Below are 24,223 nucleotides of genomic sequence, written 5' to 3' on the forward strand. Positions count from 1 at the left end.
TATGATTAAGAATAGACAACCATATTATTGTGGATGATATGCTTTGAAATAAAGAAGTGGCTAATGGTTATGGGTTAGGTTGGATATTAGGTGTTGGTGAGCAACATTGTATGTGTACTCCAGAACCATTCATGTTACATCATCTTAATTTCTAACCATATCAAAGCTTTCTCATCACACGTTTAAGCTATATTTTATAAATATTTTGTTGTTGTTATTATTAGTTATGATTTATTATATTTATATTATGAATCGAGTGGTTGTACCTTCCAAATAAAGTTTTCTGAGCCATAACCACCTTCTTGTACGTCCTCTATTATTTTTTAAAATTCTTCATGCACGTATGTATATATAAAGTAATTACATTTGAGGATTTTCCTAACTGTGCTTTAATTTGATTTCATCATGGGACCCTTATATATTTTAAAATTAGGAATTTAGGCGTTTCATTATTTACATATATTTAGAATTAGAAGAGAATCTTTTATTTCTGAAGTAAGTTTGCTTGCTAGCCTTCAAATAAAATTTTTTTTTGAAGCAACACGAAAACTTTTAAAATAGATTTATATTTTTTTAATTATTTTAAATATCACTTGTTTTCTTTTGATAGCTTGGGAGGTAGCAATTCTTAGCAAAAGGCATGCAAAGTTATTATATATCTTAAAAGTCGTAATCAGGAGTATATTTCAATCCATAATTTCAAATATAATCTCACACATAACGCAGTTGTCAAAGGAGATTAATGGCAATCGAGTTTTCTAGATCACAAGTAAACTTACTGGCGTCCATGGGTGGGGAAGTATAACTAGGAGAAGCCCGAAGAAGGAGACTAATGAGCCTAAACGAGACATGTCTTAATTAAATACTCCTCCGATCCTTAATATAAGACCTATTTAATTAATTTGATTAGATTAAGAAAGTTAGGTAAGTTAGTTAATTATAAAAAATGTGACACGTTTTTCCTAAAACACCATAATTATTTTTCTTAATGCCCCCTCTCCCTCTTCTACTTGATTATAACTAAGGGAGTATCCATAGGAGTAATTTAGAGAAAATTAATAAATATAAAAAATAGGTCTTATATTTAGGACCAAAACTAACTTAACAATTGGATCCTATATTAAGGACCGGAGGAGTATTTAATTTTCATTACTAAAAAATTGAAAAACCAGCGGAAAGTCCCAAATTAAAAATTTTATTATACAGAATGATTTGACATGTTTTTATACATAAAAGATACAAGTGCTCTGTAGAATTTCATACACGAAAAGTATTTGTATTTCAAGTCAAGTTCTTTCAACCAATAAAATTTTTAAAGATGTATGGAATTTTTATCAATTATTTTTTTAAGAAAAAAATTCTATAAACGTTGCATTAAAGCTGAATCCCAATGACCCTAAACCATGATTGTTACATGAGAGAGGAAATGGCAAGGGAATGTTTGGTTGCTATAATTGAGAATGCCTGAAGTGTTAAACAAGATTGTTTGGTTCATATAGCAAATTAAAAAGTGGTGACTGAAATGCTTCTTTAATTCCCTGATTCACATATGGCTTTCTCCCTTGATGTTATAATCATGATTGCTTACAATGGAATTCTACAATATCTTTCTTGGCACGCAACTTCTTCTACAATCCTACTCATATCCCACTATATATTTTCCCTAGAAAATTCATATGCGTTTACCAAGAAAATAGACATACCTAAGTTCAAGTTTAATATATATACTCGTCTGATCCTTTTCCCATTTGATTATGTTTATAACGCACTCTCACCAAATGTTATAAACTTATAAAAGTATTTAGAGTTAATTTATTATTCTAATTTTTCCCCAAAAGGATCATAATATTCTAAAACTATTCTAGAGAAGAAAATATTTGTATACAGCTATCTTATATCTAGTATTATTGGGCCAAAATCGAAATGATGAGGACTTTTTTTTTTTCCAATGTAGTTATTTCAATGTGATTTTTTTTCCACATGAAAAGTTTGAGCTGTATTATTGAGTCCCTTTCACTTTACACACTATTATTAGTAATATTCTGTTACTTCCAATTTTATTTATAAGATCTCGTTTGTAGATTACAAACGAGGTCTTATAAATAACACCAGAGGTAGTATCTAAGTATTCAAAACTCGTATTAAATATGGACTGGACGGACTAGAGGGAATGAGCCTTGGCTGTTCATTTTTTAGATGAAAAATGAGCATTCAAACCGGTTCTATGTCACGGATCCTAAGCAGAAAAGGCTTAATTTTTTTCATTTATAAAGCTCGTTTTCCAAATCCTATTTAAGTATTATGCGCCGTTTAATTACTTGATAATAACGTGTTGGTTATGTATTTCATTCTCCAAATAACTTTAAATCTTTTCCTCATTTTCCCACTCAAAGTCCTAGACGTTACTGGATTACCTGAGTTGAATGATGATGTGATCCACATAAGCTAATTCGTTAAATTAAAATAATTAACACGTAACGTTATTCTATAAGCCACACACACACACACACGTTCAACCTGACACATGCAAAGCAAGTTCTTGAACAATAATTCACCAGAAATGATTTTGTAAAGAGTTCTATTCGGGAAGCCAATTACAAATTAAATTTTGCTTTTATAAATTTTATTAGAAGTAAAATATAATTTTGACTATCAAATATTGGACGTTGTGTTTGTACAATCCCACGAACAGCACACAATAATAATTTTGACCATCAGATACCGGATGTTATGTATGGAGAATTCATGTCCTTTTGATTCAGTTGAAACTGATGGGCTCCTCAACTTTAACTCACTGTAGCTCAATTTACAATTTTAATCATTTAAAATTTTAGTTACTAAATTTTATGAAATACATAATTTTATTTTGTGTTAATATAATTTTTTTTCCTCAGGTTTACCTTTATTTTGATTTTGGTTCCTTGAGGTTTTTTTTTTGTGACCGAGTTTCCTCAAGCTTCAAACCACAGATTTTGATCCCTCAAAGGGCAAAATGGTCCAAGTTTTTATTGAATTATAGGGACTAATATTTTAAATAAAAAGAAACTTGAGGGATCAAAATCTATGATTTAAAATTTGATGGACTAAAATTAAAATGAAGGCAAGTTTGAAAAATCAAATATTGTATTAAAGTTTATTGACTAATATTTTGAATGATTAGGACTAAGATAAATATCAAAATTATGGAGACTGCAGGGGTGTTTGGATGAAAACCAAACCATAATTTTAAAAGTAATTTTACTATATATGAAATAAGTAAATGAGAAATGTTCTGCATCGAATTGGATGAAAGCACATTTTAAAAGTGCTTTCTGATTATTTCAAACACCCCGTGCACATTGTGTCAAGTAAAAGTTTATAAATTGAGTTATAATCAAATCCAACATATAAGGGCAAAAAAATTATTTTTTCCAAATATTTTAATGGATTATAATTAGCCAAGTGATTAATATTTTTAACAAATATTATATTATGATCAAATTCATGACTTGTCCCATTTTCGCCACCGCACCTTTTTTTTTTGGAAAAATCCTAAAAAATATTACTTAAATTTCAAAAATTTAAATCAGTCTTATTTCTTACACTTTAACAACAATTGATTATATTTGAAAAACAAATGATAACACATTTTTTTAAGAATTAGAGGTTTGGAAATTTAAATAGTATTTTTTTGGAATTTTTTATTTTTTATTTTTGGTAAAACCATAGAAAAATTATTGGATACATTAATATGAACAGGCCTCATACACACAATTGCCACATAAATTGACTGTTAATTCACTTGTAGTTATGAAAAGGGAAAGTTAAAAGAAATTGAGCGGCAAAAAGTCGGGTTGGATGACAAAGTCAAATTTTAGGTTGTTTTTAGAGATTATGTTTGATCGTGTCCGTTGGAAACCCCAAAAAATAAAAAAGTATCTAACATCTCAAAATATTTTTTCAGGTACATCCAGCACCTTCAAGTATTTTATAGTGCATTCAGCATCGCAAAGTATTTTTTAGATGTGTTTAACACTCTGAAGTATTGTTTTTCCTTTGGTACTAGATGCATCAAAAAAAATATTTTTGGATGTTATACGCACCTAAAAAAAATTATTTTGAGGTACTGGATGCACCAAGCAATACTTCACCGTGTTGGATGTCTCTAAAAAAATACCTCAGGATATTAGATGCATCATAAGATATTTTAGAATGGTGGATACATATGAAAAAATACCTCAAGACGTGAGATACACTTGAACCCAAAAAAATGACCTTGTCCCTTTCAGTTTACTTTTTTAATAAATAAAATTTATAATAATTTGAGCCTTGGGTCCCCATAACAATCACCTCAAGAAAACAGTAATTTACATGAAAAAACTAAGTATCAAATCTTGCAAATGCATGCAAAATTTCCGCCTTATACGCTTCCAATAATAATTAGTAAATATGTAATAATATAATCATTATATTGTTATTTTTATTTATTTAATATATGAAGAATTAAAAAGTTGAAATATGCTACAAATGATGTGTGATTTCAAACTACAAGGGAGAGGACCCACACACCGATACTTCAAATACGCCCTCCCACTTTGATCCTTGTTGGTATAGGACCCACAGCCTCTTCGATAAGAAAAGGTTTAGGGTGTTATTGAAGTATGAGATTCTTGACTTGTATCCATTACACTCAATATCTATAATGAAACGAGCTAGAGATGAGACTCGGGTTCTATAAATTAAAGTAAGCTTCCCTCCTAATGACTTTTATAAGAAATGGGAACAAAGTGGAAGGGAAAGTGTGGGAAACAACAAATGGGCTAGATAGCAACGGAAGAAGATGTGATAAGCATAATCTCAAAAGGGATGGTTCAATCCCAAAAGACTAACCTATTAGGAAGGAGAGCCTTTTAAACTTATAAATCTCACAACATTAAATCCCACAACATTTGTGAGATTTCCTAGTGTGGAACTCATAACAAAACACTCCCTCGAGAGCTAATGGGGGTACTTCACTCGGATCCTTTCCGGTTGGTTGACTCTCAATGAAAGCACTAATATGATAAGCATAAGCCTAAGGAAAGAGTCCAATCCCAAAAGACCAGCCTATTAGGAGGGAAAGCCTCTTAAATTTATAAACCTCATAATATTTATGAGATTTCCCAATATAGGACCCATAATAGAAGAAGAATGAGTGTAAGATCCCATAATTTAAAACTTAAGGCTCAAATTTATGGTTATTTATTTATTTATAATATTTAACACATTTAGTGCACTAGTGATCACCAGACGTGTTTTGGTCTTAAAAATGGGGGAAAAGAACAAATGGGCGATGAGTAGCTAGCAGAACCAACGCCATATCTTGCCATATAATTTCTCACTACTTAAAAAAAGGCTAATATTATTGTTAATCATTACATTTCGATCTTTCAATCTTGATCGAATTTTGACTTTGGCACTATAATTTTATAAGAAATTGGTCTATGTTAATGTCGTTAAGTATAAAGATAAAAATTAAAATTTATTGAAAGTATAGGGGCCAAATTCATTTATTTTCTGTACCTTTAATAATTTTTTATTTTAGTTCCTGTACTTTCAACCAACTAGTGTTGGTCTTTATATTTAATGACGTTAAACAAAATTTAACACTTCAGTTAATGTTATTAAAGTCAAACAAAGTCTTCTAGAAACTATAAGAATTAAAAGCAAAATTCAATGGAACTGTAATAATATTAATCATATAAATAATATATGACCTCATGTCCTTAATATAAAAGCTAGTTAACTAATTTGAGTAGATTAAGAAAACTAGTTAAGTTAGTTATTTGTAATAAATAGGTGTTGTATTTCCTAAAATATTATTGCTAATTAAGTGTATTAACTAGAACTATTATTATTATAAGAACCATCTTGATAAAAAAATTAATAAATATGAGAGACAAAATAAATTAAATATAAGACTAAAATAAAAGTCAAATAAATTTTCATATTAAAAAATAATATATAGAGCGTTTTCCATATCTGAAAAGGAGGTAAAGTTGAATTAATTCAATGATAGAAATAAGAATTCAAAATGTGCAGGGGGCAGCCTTAAAGCAAAAATTGGTCTTCCTATGATCTTCCAAGACAGTACGAAAAAGAAAAGAGAAAGAAACAATTCAAGTCAAATTAATAATACATAGATTCGGAAACGACAGCAAACAATAAAAAAGCAGGTAGGAATTAGACAGAATTAAGGCATACTACTGAGGGTACAAATTAAAAAGGGGACAAAGGCTGTTCTTTTTCCTCTGATTTTTTATTTATTTTTCAATTCATCTTTTTTTTTTTCCTGGGTTGGGGACCCTCCTTCTCCTTTTCTCTCACACCATTTTTGAAATAAATTAGCAAGTTGTGTTTTGACTATTGAAAACGGTACACTAACTGACCTTTATGTTAAAGACAAATATTATTGTCGGCCACAACTTATAATAAGGACAATTCCTTCTTAATACTCACTCAAGTCATGTACATGGATATCTGTAGTTTTTAACCGGGTTCCATTTGTTTTCTTGGTCTTTATTGACACTAACAAGTCATGTCTCATGTTTCCTATTAATTTTGGTTTGGGTAAATTGAATTCTCCCTTCTTTTTTTTTTAAAATTAGTCAGTAAGTTATAAAAGCTTTACGTGATTTTTAATCAGGTTAATGAAATTTTTCTTAATATGTCACTTGAAACTATGGGAATGAATCGGATTAAAAACAGGTAAAATTATAATAATTTGACCGATAAAAAGAAAGATACCAAAAACCTGATTTAAAATCAGGTGAAATCATAAGAACTTGATAAAAAAATATTATAGAAATTTTGACTAAAAATCATATGAGATTATATTAAAATATAGAAATTTACAGATTAATTTTTCCTTTTTGTTTTGCCTTTCATCGGAAAATGATTTTCCAGAGAGATACTAGATCATCACTAATTTGCATTGGGTCAGATTGATGACATGTTTGTAATTCTATCCCAACAACATTTTTTTTTTCCATATCTAAGACTAGAATTCAAAATTTTGTTTAAGAAAAACCAAATCATGCTAGAACTAGCTAGTTATAATCACTAAATTTGTAATTGATGAATGAACTTAATTCTCTTTGTTCATGTATTTGTGCATTTGACAACGCAAGATGACCCATGTGACCGGATGTTAAGTTCAAAATCGGTGATGGTAATTCTACTGTCTTTTGGCTTGATAACTGGTCTGAGATAAATGTTCCTCATGTTGAACTTATTCCCGATTATGAGGATATGATTAATGAGAAAGAGAGGGTTGTTCATTTTGTGACTCCTTGGGGATAATCGGACCAAAATAAGTTGAATGCTTGGTTCCACATCATTGATTGCATCATGAGTGCACATCCACATTGTGAGGAAAGAGGAGATGACAAATTTATATAGAAGCTGTCCACTGATGGAATTTACAGTTAATTCTGCCTATCATTTCCATTTTGCAGTCTCCATTAGGAAGCCGATAGTATTTGGAGACTTCTTCGGAGATGAAAGGTGCAGGGGAAAATGAAAGTTTTTATGTGGCTTTTTACACACAATAGGGTGCATACAACTCAACTATGGGCTAAGGAAGGTATTACAGAGTTAGGGAGATGCCCAATTGGCTGTGAGCAGGAAGAAGATCCAATGCACTTATTGAGAGCTTGCTTCAGTGCTAGACAACAATGTCTGTTGGTAATCAATGACACATTGTGGGAAATCTTCTCCTCGCTACAAGGTGCAGATTGGATTAAGAGGAATCTTAAACACGAAATGGGTAAAGAATTTACAAAAAAAAGTTTCTTGGCCTGTTCTCTTTGGATATAGTTGGGGACATGTGGTTATGTAGATACAAAAAGCTTTTTCAGGAAGAGGATCCTTTTGGGCATGAGAATGGGCATGCCAGCCTATTTCGCGCTTTCTAGGACCAAGATGTAGCCAATTGTAAGTCCTATAAGCGGATCTCCAGGCAGGAACCGAACAACTTTCCCAATACGAAAGAGTTTTGTCAAACTACAAACTGATGCTTCGGTTCTTTCCTCTGATCCAAGGGGGTGTGGAGTGCTATTTTGGGGGAGGATGGAAGTTGGATTTCGGGATATAGCTACAAACTTATGGCAGTCCCACTAGCTATATCCAAAATAATAGAAATTATCCATGGTTTGCATCTAAGCTAGAACAAGGGAATCAACAAACTCAAAAGATTGTTCTGATTGCATTGAGGTAGTTAATATGATGTTGCGAGGATGTGACATAAATTACTCTTAAAGGACATTTATTGTAGATGAAGGCAAACTCTTATTTCATAAAAACTGGCAAATATTTATCAAACATGTTCCTAGGGACAGTAACACCAGGGCAGATCAACTTGCTCATAATCTTGTAAGGAATTTTTATATCTTTGAACAACCACCTCCTCCCATTATTGAAGAAAAGGCTGTTGTTTAAAGAGATTAGGTTGCTTTTTCTTTATTTTCTTTTAATTTTTTCTGGGCTAATGTTTGTCTCCTTCATCGGTTGTAATTACTTGTGAAGTATATTTAGTTCGCATTCAAAAAGAAAAAGTTCATATATAACTCTCTCTTTCCCTAAATATAGTAATTATTACAATGTCAGTGTATAAATTAAAGGAAGAATTACCATTGAGTCTTGAAGAAAAAATTGTATTACCCTAAAGTCTATTGACAACTTGAAGAGCATGCAATGACAAATTCTAGAGTAAAAAATGACGACAAATTCATATTGGTCACTTGTCATTGGAATTTCTTGATAATTAAATTTCTTTCTTGGGACTGCGTGGTAATTCTCTCTAAATTAATTTATAACAAGTCCAGCATTTTCACATAATAATGCACTAATAATATAATAAATTACATAATTAGTTCTTTAGGAAAACGTTATAGCACTAAGCTCTGATTTGATACATGTGTTGTTATTAGCAAATCATTTGGTTATTGAAGAAATGTTGTTAAATATAATTATAATATTAATATAACTATAAAGAAGTGTAATTTGACTTCAAAAAGCTTAACTGTCAAACAAATGATAATTTAATAAAATTTAATTAAAAAAACAATGTTGTAAAGTCATACAAGCAATGAACTGTGGCAGTGTGGCTGGATTGCTGAATATATGATGCTGCCAATTGAAGCATGATGGTTGGCTTTCCTGTCCCCGTTAAGTCGTTCTTCTCATAATGGTTTGACTTCCAATTTTTTAAACATAAAATTAATAATCTTCTAAATTAAAAAAATTTAATTAGTACTTAAGCACCACTTATTTTGTCAACAATCTCATGGTGCACATTAAAAAGTACCGAGAATCAAAGCTTTTATAATTTTTCGTGTGAATGTATAATTTTAATTTTAATTTATTATTAATTTATTTTTATGAAAAATAATATATATTAAATAGGGATAAAATTGAAAAGTTATTGACTTTTAAAACATAATTAATGAAGTTTCAAATTTTTTTAATATAAAAAATTGATTTATAAATAGACCCAAAGAAGTAAGTTAATGCACCTCCTCTATTGTTACCCTAATTAATTATATGTTTTCTTATATATCTTTTTTCACTCACTCTCTTTCATCTCTTTTTCCCATCATTCTCTTTCTTACTCATCATCTTTATGTGTAACGGTATATTTGAAAAAATAATTAAGTCTGTTACATATTTATTACTTTTAATTAATTTTAACCAATATTTTGATGTATACAATTTGGTTAGTTGTTTCTCATTTGGTTCTATTTATATGTCACTTTTAACATATTTTACCAGAAATTAAAAAAAACCTTAAATCTCATTAACCTTGGCTTAAAATTTAACATTTTTCTATTTTGTCATTATATATAATATATATACACTTTTTAATAATAAATAAAAATAAAATAACACATTTACATAAAAATTTTAATAAAATGATTTATAAATAGAACTAGAAGAGAGTATTTAATACTTATTATACATAGTAGAAAAAAAGCAATAATATTTAAAATTTTGAATTTTTTCTTCTTTTTTCTTTCTTTAATTTTTTTTATAATACGTCATGTTTTTTTTTGGCCTTTTTATAATACGACATCTAAACTTTTAATTTTAAAAAAAAGGTCTTTATTCACCCTTTAGGAAATAAACTAGGAAAAATTGCAATTAAATCCCATCAAAAGGAGTTAAATAAAAAAAATCCCTTAAAATATGAAATTATTCTAATGTTTCAAGGAAGCTTTTTACAATAAATTTTATTTGTTTAATTACCAAATTATTCTTTTTTTTTTTTAAGATTTGTATTGACAACTAAAAGAGTAGGTTTGACAACTCAAGATGTAAGAATTGACAACTATCGCGGCATGTATTAATAATTCATACATTACATTTTATGATGTGCCGAGAAAATGTGTTATCAATACCTGCCATAATAGTTGTCAATTCTTACATTTTGAGTTGTTAACTACTACTTTGAGTTGTCAATGCAAACTTAAAAAGAAAAAAGTAATTTGTACTTCAAGTAAATTGGGCTTTGATAATAGAAGACCCAAACCTGCCTTGGTTTTATTTTTATAGTGGCCCTTTGTCTCAAAGCCCAATAAATCTCACATAGCCTATTTTGTGGGGAGAATTATAATGAGGTCAAAAAAAATTATAAAAAAAAAATTTCAATAACAAGCTGAGCCGCCTATAATGAGAAGTTTTAGAATAGAAAATAAAAAAAATTTAAAATTTTTTTATATTTATTTTCTCTTTTTGGGACTTCATTGTAATTCTTCCTCTTCTCATTTTTTTTGCCAACTTCTTTTCTCACCTTTAAATATTGCGCATGTGCAATCAATTTAATCACCAATTGTAACAAAAATTTAATCACCAATTCATTCAGTAGAATCTCCTACCAGCTTTAAAATCAAAAAATATACTCAATAATTAGGCCCATCTTTAGTCTATCTCTAAATTATATATTTTGAACCAAAATACCTCAGTTTTAAAAAAAATATTATTTAAACATTATTGGGTTAGGAAAAATAATTTTAATGCATATATTTTTTATATAAGTCAAACCAGGGGGCTTTTTGTATCTAACTTTTAAAAATTTGTAATCACATGGAATCCTTTAAATAAAATATTCCATTTTATTTATTCTTGGGATTCATTAAGGTCAGGGCATATATTCAGACCCAAAGAACACTAATAAAATATTTACAGATTAGTTACTAATAAGACTTTTATATTGATAGTAAGATTTCAACTCATAATTTTATAATCCTTATCAATTGGACCCATCTTTGTTGGTAAAATATTCTGACGCCAGGAGATAGGTTTCGTGGCTTTGTCCTCTTTCGGTTTCTTTTTTTTTTTTTCTTTTTTTTTTGCCAACGTCCTCTTTCGGTTTCTTTGGTTGGGTAGTTTGCAGAGTTTTTAAGATTTCAACTCATAATTTTATAATCCTTATCAATTGGACCAATCTTTGTTGGTAAAATATTCTGACGCCAGGAGATAGGTTTCGTGGCTTTGTCCTCTTTCGGTTTCTTTGGTTGGTTAGTTTGCAGAGTTTTTCATTAAAAAAAAGCAAAAAATATTCTGATGCCTTAACAGTTGTCCCAGTGATAGGCCCAAGCTTTCCTCCGGTTCAGTTAGGCTTGACTGTGCCCTTTGCTCTCCAAAAGCCCAATAAATTCTCCAATATGTGCCATTGCAGTTTAGTTTTGAAAAAAATTATCACATTTTTATAATTAACTAACTTACCTAACTTTCTTAATCTAATCAAATCAGTTGTTAAGGTTTATAATAGGTTTATATTAAAGACCGGAGGAGTACTTCCTACCAAAAGGAGAAAAAATAATTACAAAAAAATCTCAAAAGTTGTCATTTTTTATTTGAAATTTGTTATTACAAGTTACTTAGTAAAATTTTTTAGTATTTATTTTTCTTTTTTAAAATTTCATTATAATTCTTCCTTAAAAAAATTATAAAGGCCCAATAAAAAATTAATTAAAGAATAAAATCCCAATAGAGAATTTTGAATCTTTTTGTTTACAAAACCAGCATAGGATATATTTAGGAATAGCTTATAAATAGTTTTTAATCATATGAGATAAATGTGTAAGAAAGAATTTTGTTTCGTTTTATAAATGGTTTTAATCGCTATTAAAAAAAAATGGGGAAGGAGCTGAAGTGCGCAGGTGTCCTTCAACGGACAAATGTATTCCTTTTCGGCACTTCACAGAATTTCTCTCATGGCCTCCAAATCTCAGCGTCTCCATCAAAGTATCTATCTTTCTGCTTCCTGTGCCCTGTAATTTGGTATCTTGTTTGTGTTCTCGTTGACGCACGCCGTAATAGTCGCTGCTTAAGTGGGCATCACACTGATTTCAGTTTCAATTTCGTTTTGTCTGTAGTTGCTGGGTCCAACTTGCAGGGTTCGACGAAAAGGGCTAGAACAATGACCACTAATTCCTCTATGAAAGATGCTTTTGCCAAATATGCTGAATATCTGAACGACCTGGTAATGCCTCTTTTCCATCTCTTGCAATCCCTTTAAACAATGATAATGTTCTAGTGTTAGAGTTTAAGATTTATTACCCTTTGAGTTTCGTTGGAAGACTGTGATAGTTCTGACTGGATGAAATGATTAGTTCTGTTCTCATTCGGCTTTTGTTCGATTAGTTGGAGATTAGGGGATCTTTGGTTGGCCGAACAAGCTACAAGAACTTAGGAAGTACTTTTTCCCCCTTTAGATGCTTTCTACTGTGATGTGTAAATAGTTTTCAATCTAAGAGTTGGATTGGTTAGGAATTAATTCTTCTGGCATCTAGGAGATATTCTGATGCCGTTGTTTGTTTTCATCGCTGCCGCTTTCAATTTGTTGTATTGATTGTTGAAGCCATTATATTTCATGCCACTAGAATCCCTCCCCTCCCCTCCATTGAACCAAACACCATGTTAGGGTTACTGACGAGGTTGGAAATAGCATCAAAGGGGAAGTCTGTGACCTGTTAGTGGTTGTAATTTGTGAAAGAGTGTTAGGACATTGGAACTTTTAATCAATTAATTCCTCTGCTCTCAGCTTACTGTTGGAGAAGCACATGTATGTAGTGGAGATTTTTATGTTGGAAGTGTGGATTTTTGTGATGCTTTGGAGCACACTTCCCCTTTATAGAGAAATTTGCTTCACCCATAATATTCACCTGTCTGTCACAAGTTGTATAAATGGCTCTGAATCTTCCGTAGAGTTAGCCATTGATGAGGGGCAGTCCGCAGACACTGATTCCTGTTATTTTAATGCTTGTTAAATTTATTTGTGTAGAATGACAAACGGGAAAGAGTAGTCAAAGCAAGCCGTGATGTTACGATGAATAGTAAAAAAGTCATATTTCAAGTGCACCGGTAACCTGTCTTTCTCCCCTTTCTACCCTCTCTCTCTCTCTCTGTTTTTTTTTTTTGGGTAACAAACGGTAGAACTTTATCTTTAGAGAACTCGTTTTTTTTCCCTTGGCCAGACTGTAGAGAACTCATTATTATTCGTACACATGTTGACATATTTTAATTTATTAATCAGTATGAGTAAATATAATAAAGAAGAAGTTCTTGAGAAAGCAGAAAAGGACTTAGCAGCTGTCACAGATCACCATGTGTCTCGACTAGTCAAAGAATTGCAAGGAACTGACTTTTGGAAGCTTAGGAGAGCATACTCTCCTGGGGTATGCTGAAATTACCTTCCCTGTTGAGGCTTGGCTTACTGTTCCTCCGTATCTCCTAATACTTGTCTTGGATTTGGCAGATACAAGAGTATGTTGAAGCAGCAACATTCTGCAATTTCTGCAAAAATGGAAGTCTTTTGAAGCTTGATGAGATAAATTCTACTTTATTGCCACTCAGTGATCCATCTCTTGAACCTCTGCAGATAAATATTCTTGACTATCTTTTAGGGGTAATATTTTATACTGTTAACTTTTAATTTTTTTATTTATTTGCAAATAAGATAAAACTCAAGAAGCAGTGTTAGCCGTGTTAGGGTTACTCATATAAGGGAAGATTCAAGAATAAACGAAAAAGATCTAGTTCTACACAATCTTTTTAGTTTTTGAACTACTGGCCTTTCTTTTCTTTTCTTTTTATTAGTTTTTTTTTAATAATCCATTAATGGTATGAAGATACAAATCCATGTACTCTATTTGTTCACACCCTTCTCTTCTCATGGAAAATGCACTCTTATTTTACAGCTTGCAGACTTGACTGGAGAGCTAATGCGTTTGGCAATTGGTCGAATATCAGATGGCGAGCTTGAATTTGCTGAAAAGATATGCAGATTTGTACGTGATATATACAGGGATCTTACCTTGGTAGTACCAATTATGGATGATAGTTACGATATGAAGACAAAGATGGACACAATGCTCCAAAGTGTCATGAAAATAGAGAATGGTAAGGTGCTGGCAGTTTATTTCCAGAAATCTGTTTCCATGACTAGTGTTCATCTATACCATAGTTGGATGTCGTAGAATCTTAGTTGGAGGTACAAATAAAACAAACTAAACAGTTAATTGGAAAAGAAATTGCTTATCCCATTGTCCACTTATATTGTAAAAAAATTTACGACCAGAATGTTTATAGCATCATGAAAAATATGGCTAATGTCAAGTGAATGGGATACCTTTTGGAGCATTCTATTGCAATTTATGTCTGTTCGAAATTATGAATCCATCTGCACGAGTTAGATTGTATATTAAAATAAAATAGACTGCATTTGTAATCAAGTGCGGTCTACACTTAGCTGAATCGATAAACAAAAATTTGGGAATCATGCATACTTTGACATTCATTGATTTTTGAATTTTTCTTGTCACAACTCACAACTGTCACACTGGTTCATTGCTCATTGCTCTTGCTACTCTAACTAAGATCTTCTACGCTATTCCATGAAGAGAGTGATGACAAGGTTTAAATTACTTGATTCCTTTTGGGGGAGAGTTTGTTTTACAACTTGGTTTTATTTTGATTCAAGAACCTTCCTTGTGTAAATGCCATTGGTATTAGTATGGTAACAATCCTATCTTATACATCAAATCTAAATCTCATGGCACTCCTAGAACTATATAAGTGAGGTGAGGCATGACTTCTAGATCACCTAGTGCATGACATGTGATGGTGATTTGTATTTAACTTTTTGCCGCGTTAATTTTGAGTTCTTTCTGCTGCAGCTTGCTTTAGTGTTCACGTGAGGGGATCGGAGTATATTCCACTGCTTGGATCTAATGATCCAAGTTCTTTCTTAGTGGGATTGCCAGATATTGAACTATGAAGTAATCTCCTGTCAGCCTCTCAGCTTGTTCTTCTGAATGTCTGTTATAACTTTCCCAAGTTGAGAAGAGTTTTCCTTACTGTTCTACCTTTTAATGCCAGTAAAGTAATATATTGCAAAATAGTTCATTGGAGGATATCAAGTTTGGCTAAATTTTGTAAAAAGCTTAGCATAACCATCAACTTTGGAAATTGCAGCTAATACATTGGGAAGATGACATGTATGTGTTGTAGCTGAAGAGGCCGAGCAGACTGCATACTATCAGTTAGACTGGATTTTCTTTGATATTTTGACATAAACTCAATCATGCGAGTGTTTCCAGGTGAATTTTAGTAAATGTTTTGTGAAAAGAGGAGTGGGGAAATTCTTTTTTTTTTTTTTTTTAATGTCTACGTGTACTACGTGTTGGTCATATAATTTGGGCAAGCATCTTGTGGAGTTGTTTGGAATTACTAGGATAATAATAATTGTGTGAAGGGATTCATGTACAAAATCAGTTCAGCTAGTTGTCCTAACGGAGCTAATATTATTTGAGGTATTGTTAGGCACTAAATGTGGATAATTTTTTGAGCAGAAATTTAAACTTTGATTTGCCTTTTTATAAAAGACTAGCCTTTTAACCTAGACTAAACTCTTATGGGTAGCTCTCTCATTACTGAATTAAAAGAAATCCTTGAAGGGTTTAAAAAGAGGCTTGAAAACATTGGGTTCATTTCTCAGGCCCATACGTTGATAGACAGTTAGACAAAGAAGGGCCCATGGGAGGCTCGGCCTCCATGACAATAACAAAATACTTCCTTCCTTCCATTCTAATGGATTGGTGGGGGAGTCTGTTTTAGTTCTATTTGCAAGATTAATCTGTTTTTTCCCTCCCTTATTAATTAATTTCTTCTTCTAATACACAGTTTCTTCGCGGCAAAATACTGGGTTGAAGGAACTTTGTTTTTAGGAGTACTCACTATTCTAAAGTAATTTGTACTTTTGTAGTATAATTTTGCTTCTAAAGTATTTTTTTTTAAAAGTAATTTTATTCCTAAAGTATTTGCCAGGAGCAATTTCCCCCGGTTAACTCCTAAAAAAGAAAAAGCTCAATGCTACTGAAAAAATATTTTAGGGAGGCAGATGCACCTTACCGAGCGGATTTTTTGAGGAGTTGACCGCAAGTTACAATTGCTCCAGAAAGAAATGACTTTAAGTGTAAAATTGCTTCTGAAAGAATTGGGGTCGTCATTGATGTAGCTGACAGGTGGTAATTTGAGGAACAAAAAAGAGAGTATTGTTTCTTTGACCCAACTTGCTGTCATCTGCTGGTGATTTACAGTAAAGAACGAGAGAGAGAGAGAGAGAGAGAGAGAGAGAGAGAGAGAGAGAGAGAGATAGAGAGAGAGAGAGAGAGAGAGAGAAGAGAGAGAGAGAGAGATCATAGAAGGAAATAGGCGTCAGGGCGTGCTTCTCCTGGGCATGAAGGCTACAAGACATTGATTCCGCTCTGGGAACAAGTGTTTTGAAAGGGAAGGCCAGAAGCCAAAAATGGAAATTATGGAATCAAATGTCGTTAATTTAATTATATGACCCGTACTGTGTTAGAAATAAAATGTGATAAATGTTTGCAGTTGTAATTATCGTATTTATGACCGACAGTTACATGGACATGTATACATACCAAGCACATGATGCTATTTCTCTTCTCTCTTGCCAAGCAGCAATTTCCTTTCTGTTTTTCTCCTTTTCTTTTGGTATTTTGAGGCCAACATTTAGAGATCATAATGAGGAAATAAACCTACAAGCAGAGCAACCACATATTTGTGTGGTTTCTATTTTTATTGGGTTAAACTCTAATTTTATCCAAAAGTTTTTATCGAGGAACTGTGAGTATTTGCAAGTTTTTCTGTGATATGATGCAATATCTTTTGTAAGTTTAAAAACTTAGTAATATTATCCTAACTATTATTTCAAATTAAGTTTAACAGTTAAAGACCACACTCAATATGCCATCTCATCCCACCTCATCATCACCTCACCATCCAATTTATGCATATACTAATGTCTTCTTACTCTGCCCCCATCTTGCCTTTTTTTTTTTTTTTTATTTGACCCTCTCCCTTCCTTTCCTTTACTGACAAATCATTGGACTTGGTTACCAAAAATCAAACCAGACACTGAAGAACCCAGAAATTTAATTTATACCAATGTTTTAATAGAGAAGCAGCAACATTATGAGAATGAACCATAAACCAAAGTCAGCGCCAAGTTTGCATTTTTCTCCAACCCTTCAACCCCACGATCACGCACAATCTGAGAGAGTTCATCCCATCCATATTCTTCCGGCAGTGAGTGGAAATGATGAATCTTAAATCCCCCGTAATACTCCTTCGGTCCTTAATATAGGACCTAATTCTTGAGTTAGTTTTGGTCCTAAATATGAGACCCATTTCTCATATTTATCAATTTTATCTAAATTACCCTTATGCATACTGCTTCAACCATATCAAGTAGAAGAGGGAGAGGAGTATTAAAAAAGATGATTATTGTATTTTAGGAAAAATGTGTCACTTTTCTTATAATTAACTAATTTACCTAACTTTCTTAATTTAATCAAATTAGTTAAATGAGTCTTATATTAAGGACCGAAGGAGTATATAACTATTTGATGATTCTATAAGTAGAGAATATCTTACCTCTTAATATGTTGACTTTTTCATCATTTTAGATTAAGTTTTTTTTCCTTATCATTATTATAATTTTTAAGACATTAAAGTCGTAATCTTAAAGGGTGAAGGTGAATCCAACATCTTGAATATTTGTAAATGCATCTAATATGTTAAAGTATTTTGGAGTGCATTCAAAACTCTGAAACATTTTTTTCAAATGCATCTAGCAACCTAACATATTTTACACTTAGTAATTTAGGATATTAGATATATTAAAAAATATGTGATAGACACACCTGATAAAATACTTTAAGATGCAAAATGCATATAAAAAAAAACTTTAAAATGCTAGATATATCTTGACCCATCTTAAAAAGCTCATCAATCACCTAGTTATCAGAGGAAGGATTCACCCCCTTGTTGTACTTAAAAACTACAATAATCACAAACCCATATTTCTTGAATCAGTGATAGCAAGAAATGGAAAAACAAAAATTGACTTTTTTCTATCACAGACGAGTCAGTCAAGCATAGCTCATAAGAATTCTATTACTTTTCTCTAAGAACAACCAATTTTCTCTTTTTCTGAGTTCATAGATCCAAAACCAAATCCCAACGAATCAAACAACACAACTTTAAAAAAAAAAGAAGCAATAAATTAATTGAATTAGAAAACAGGAAATCGCAAAAAAAGACCGCCGAAATAGAAAAATTGCATATAGGACCTGTTCATAAAAATTATCGTCAAAACCCATACTGATGTTGTCATAGACTCATGGTTCTCTATTTACAATTTTTGTATTTCGGTGGTCTTTTTTTGTGATTTTCCCAAAACTCTTCTTGAATACTGGGGAAAGTGGAGGAACACATCCATGTTGGTTCCAAAACGGGGGGATGAAGACGATGAGGTTAGTTAAATGGTGGGGATTAAGGAGATGCAAACAGAAAAGATGAAGAGGGCATTTTGGTCAAGTAGAAGAAGTGGGTGGCGATGAGGCGGCATATTACTGTAATATCTGAGTGTCATGTGTCTTTAATGATCCAACTTAACTTGGAATAACAACCAATGCCACATTGTTATGTTCTGTAAGTTTTTGCACGATATTGCCCAAAAAAGAAATTCGGATATTCATATGTTTTTAGTAAAAATTTCGAGACAAAATTGGACCTTGCCCTCTTTTTATTTAAAAAGAAGAAGAAGAACAAACAAACTAAGTTTATATAAGCGTACAAACACAATGATGCAGTATTTAACTTTGAGATAGGATCTGTAAACCAAAAAAAAAAACACTTTGAGATAGGATCTGTTTTGGTCTCTTTACTTTGTTTTGTTTCATGCCAATCCTTTAACTTTTAGAGGTATTTTAACTGGAGAGACTATTATATATTTGTCAAAATTAACTAATTCATTGAACTTTTTAAATTTATTTAAGTTAGTTAAGTAGTAACTTGCACCTTGATTAATTTTATAATTACAATTGAAATATTTATGAGACTTAAAATAAAAAATTACCTACTTAAAAATATTTTAATTAAAGATAATAAAAAATTGTAATCTTAAAATAAATAATTTTTGCTTTCTAAAATATTTTAGTCCCATCTTGAATTAAAATATTTTTTTATATCATGAAATGATAACATCGAAGATTTAGTTAATTAAGATTATATATAAATATTGAGTAAAAAATAGAAGGTCAAATCAGGGAATATGTAACCCTAAATATCAATTGACACAGTTTGGTTATGCCATGGCAATAAATAACGCAGTTTCAACTTTGTTTTACAGTGAATTGAATAAGTTTTATGTTGTTCTTATGATGATTAGGATTATTTGTGTTTGCCATCACATGATCGATTAGAAATTTGATCTCAAATAAAAATTTGACACCTACGTGTGGGTGCAATACTCAATTAAATTCAGAAGTAATTAAAACTGAAATCAAACTTATATCTATCTTTATTAATTTTTCTTTCTAATAATATTTGACAACATTTTGAAACCCCTAACTAGGCCTATTGATCAGATTAAAAACTAATTAAAAGTGTATGCCTGAATTTAAATTTGGGTCAAAGTTCATCCAGACTTAATATCCATGCATTTTTGTTTTAAAAAGTCCAGATACAAACAAAACTATATAATCATAAATAGAGGAGAAAATCCGAGGGCCTTACTTTTATCTGATAAAAATAGGAGAAAATCCGATTTGTTGGCGATTTAAAAAAAAAAGAGAGGAGAAAATCCCATTATATCATGAATGATTTGGTGCAGATTTTCTACTGTTAAATAAAAGACCACTAGGAAAACGACATGGAAAGATGATCTACTCCAACCATGGAGAGTTGTTTCAGGTTAATGAAACGTCATGGGTTCAATTTTGTGAGCATATAATAATGGTAGAATCGCCAGTCATGAGGGTCCTACCATGATCCGATCTAGATTAGTTTTGTTTATAATTTTTTGAAGGGTTGATTATAAGACCCCATTTGACTTTTTATTTGGTCCTAATTATAAGACCCTAATCCATTTTGTCTCTTATATTTATGCATTTTTTCCAAGATAATCCTTCTAATAATGATAGTTTTAGCCAATATACTTAATTAGCAAGGATATTTTAGGAATGGCAACACTTATTTATTATAAATAACCAACTTACTTTACTTCCTTAATCTCCTCAAATAAATCAATTGGGTCTTATAATTAAAACCGGAAGAGTATAAGATTTTGTTCATAGTTTATAAATAAAGCCTTATAATTAAAAGCGGAGGTAGTAATAATTTGTTGATCTAATCCAAACATTGAAAATAGGAAATAAAGTTAAAACAATATAATATATTATCTTTATTTCTTTTGGGCATTATAATATATTTTGTCCGGAACAACCCAGCAATATGATTATTGCTTTAAACAAGAATAATTTAAAAAAATAGCACAACCGGATGTCTGTAAGGGACCCCAAAAAAAAAAAAAGCTACTCAAATGAGTCTAAATAGTAAGAATTTAAGACCATATATATTATGCTGGCTCTCATCCTTTTTGTAAAATTCAATTATTGAATGATTTAAAAATATGTTGACATTAATTAAATTAAAGTGATAAATATAAGTAAAGAAATGCATGTTTTTAAATACGCTCTTAGAGTAGGTGTGATTTATGAGAGAGAAACAGTAAGGGAAAAAAGTTAAAAAAAATATGTATGAGAAAAGATAATATAATTAATCAACAGTAAAATTTATAAAATATATTTAATATCCAAACAACTCAAACTGGATCTTATAAAAAAAGGTTAGAAGTATAATCTTCTAAAACAGCTGTTTGGATGCCTATGTGACTGCTCCTTTTTTTTTTTGTTTTTTTTTTGTTTTCCAGAATGTGCATAAATGCTTTTTGAAGTTTAATTTTTTTGACAAAATAAATATAAGCAGCTTTTTTTGGGGGCTACAATTATTATGTACTCATCATATTATTTATAAGTCACTTTTAACATGTTTATATAAATTAAAAAAAATCTTATTTTTTATTAACTCTCATTTAAAGTTTAACAATTTTTTAATTTTATCTTATTTATTCAATATACGTTTTATCCCACACAAACAAAGTTAACATAATATAAATGAGAGGTAAAATTATACATCTTATAAAAAAAATTTCTCTCAAAATTCTATAATATGACAAAAAAATATCTTTTCTCTGCCCTATAAATAAGACTAGAGGAGTACTTCCCTCATCCCTGTATTTATTAAAAAAAAATTAAACTGGCTAATAATGTGACTCAGCTTTTTTTTTTTAAAAAAAACACAACATTAAAAATTTTCCAACATTTCAAAATTCCATTTATTATTATGAATTATGACCGATTTGAAATTGCGAATTTCAAATAACTTTTTGAAGTTTTTGAAATTCAATTATTTCCTTTAGTTTAAAATATAAACATTAAATTTTTAAGGAGGTTTAATTTTTTTTTATAAATATAAAGTATATATTAAACATCAACTTATTTTTCTAGAATTTCTCTCTCATCATAACTGGCTCTGTCAACTTTCGTTTCTGAGATTCACAATATACTTTCTTTCGTCAATTTCACCACGGACAACTTGTCCCCCGGCCCCACCCCCGGGGGGGGGGAGAGACAATGGGCTGTTTTAATAAAACCAAATACGATAAACAGTAAAACTTTTTACCAAAATGCTACACTTTTAAAACTATTTACCAATATGCTACACTTAAAATCGTTCTTGGCAAGAACGATTTTCAAATTACACACAAGAAGTCGTTTCTTGGCGTGAACGATTTCACTTTAAATTTTTTCTTAAATCAAAAAGGTGAAATCGTTCTTGGGGGTGAACGATTTCTGAAATCGTTCACGCCAAGAACGATTTCACCCTTACATGCAAAAATAAGAATCCCTGACGATGCTCCAGTAAGGCTATAACATATATAGTAAATTTTACTTCATCTGACTTATATTGGATTAAAATTTGAAAACCCCAGTTTTTTTTAAATTTTTTTTCAAATAGAGCTTGATGAAATTTTCTATCATTTCCTCTTCTTTTTATCTATCTCATACCAAACAGTATGTAACAAAAAAAGTTATGTTTTGATTGTAAATTTTTAATTGTAGCAATTAAGTTGTAAGACTAAATTATTATTATTATTATTTTGGTCACAGGCATAAAAGGCCCATGCCCAATACTTGATTTCTTGTCAAACCGAACAAATACCACACGACAGGCTTTTTTTACCAAAATACTACAAACTGTAAAATTATACATCAATATGCTGCACTTTTAAAAGTATTTACTAATATATTACACTTAAAATCGGTCTTCAGGTGAATAATTTTTAAAGTCATTTATCTGGTGAACGACTTCTTCATAATCTGTCCTTGATGTGCATGAGGTGAATGAAAATCGTTCTTCTGGTGAACAACTTCAAAACTTCATCTGCTGTTGAATGACTTCTCCCCTTCTCTCCTGATTAAAATGATTAGTATAATGATTTATCAATCATTTGAATGACAAAATCATGACTATATAATGAGAGAAAAATGTTATAATGATGTTAAAACTAATTGTGAAATAAGTATAAGATTAAAAATAAAAAGTAATAAATAAAGTTTAAGTTTATAAAGAAAAAATTATCCACCTTACTGATAGTGACTTCCAGTACCACATCTTGGCCTTCTTCTCATACGTTGTGGGCGTTGTTGTTGTATGTCAATTTCTTGAGCTTCAAATGTCTCATTTGTTTGTGTAGTTGGCGTGTTCAAATCAAACCAGGGTGATTCATTTAAATGTATAGATTGTCGAGGAGTGACAAATGCTTCATTTGATGGTCCACCATGTTCAAAAGTAGAAGCATTGTATTCAGCTGAAAATAATGCAGGATTATCTAATAAAGTCATGAATGGTTGAAATTGAGAAGGATTGGCTGAGTTGAAAGGGGATGATGATGAGGGTGCCATGTAATGAGACTCAAGTTGTGTAGGATCGATAGAGATGAAGGGGGATGATGGTGACGGTGATATGTCAGAAGCCTGAGTAAAAATTGGAGGTTCCTGTTCCCTTGCATTTTTCGTTTTCAATTATAGGTTTGGTAGACAAGTAACCACCTCGTCGCTTGCTTGGTCTATCACGAGGAATTTGTGGCCGAGGCAACTCAATTGTTGGTGGAGCAGGCTGAGGGTTTACATTAAAACGTTGTTCTCTAAGTGCAAGTAAAATGTTACGCTGGTCGCGAGCAACCCTATCTCGATAATCAACACAACTAGGGCATGTTGAACGAGAATTAATTGAAAGCCTGTATAGCTCCTCTGCTATGTCAGACTGAAAAAAAAAGATATAAGATAATAAAACTTTTTGTGTAAAATAAAATAAATAATTAATGGTGAAAAAATGAAAAACTTACCGCACGACCCGTATCGCTACTGATACGTTGAATCCATCGTCTTGTATGTCTCCAATACCATTGCATGTACTGAGATATTCGATCAAGTTCATCAAATGCTATAGGAGCATTAACAATTACATGTGGCCATCTATCCCATGCTTGAATGAAATCTGCGTATTTGTCAATCCAATTTGTAGTTGTTCTACCTCGTAATTGGATCGTGTGGTAATTTCTCAAATGAACAGGCATGGAAGGAATTGGTTGCTGACGACCAAATTGCCGTAGTACACGGTCAGGATGATGCCATTCTATAATATTAAAACATATTAAAGGAACTGAAGCACGCCAAATTTCGGGTGTTGTCAAGCAATACTCAGGAATCAATTG

At 31.1% G+C, this 24,223-nt stretch overlaps 1 protein-coding gene across 3 annotated transcripts; it reads left to right on the top strand.

The window, feature by feature from the left end:
- Nucleotides 1–12,178: 12,178 nt before the first annotated feature.
- LOC114758595 (translin-associated protein X) lies at nucleotides 12,179–15,899 on the top strand. Of its 3 annotated transcripts, none has more exons than XM_028947650.1 (8): nucleotides 12,179–12,264; nucleotides 12,396–12,502; nucleotides 13,304–13,383; nucleotides 13,556–13,697; nucleotides 13,778–13,927; nucleotides 14,220–14,421; nucleotides 15,198–15,309; nucleotides 15,496–15,899. In XM_028947650.1, exons 1-7 carry the CDS (start codon nucleotides 12,198–12,200, stop codon nucleotides 15,296–15,298), a joined length of 849 nt encoding a protein of 282 aa, XP_028803483.1. In that variant the 5' UTR covers nucleotides 12,179–12,197; the 3' UTR covers nucleotides 15,299–15,309; nucleotides 15,496–15,899. The 3 variants fall into 3 exon arrangements, with proteins under 3 accessions (XP_028803483.1, XP_028803484.1, XP_028803485.1); XM_028947651.1 differs by having other exon boundaries at nucleotides 15,198–15,299; XM_028947652.1 differs by lacking the exon at nucleotides 12,179–12,264 and adding an exon at nucleotides 12,277–12,300.
- The last annotated feature ends 8,324 nt before the right edge of the window (nucleotides 15,900–24,223 follow it).

The sequence above is a fragment of the Neltuma alba genome, unplaced genomic scaffold, assembly GCF_004799145.2.
Source record: "Neltuma alba isolate B1F8T4 unplaced genomic scaffold, ASM479914v2 tig00010740_pilon, whole genome shotgun sequence".
In the NCBI taxonomy this organism is placed as follows: domain Eukaryota; kingdom Viridiplantae; phylum Streptophyta; class Magnoliopsida; order Fabales; family Fabaceae; genus Neltuma; species Neltuma alba.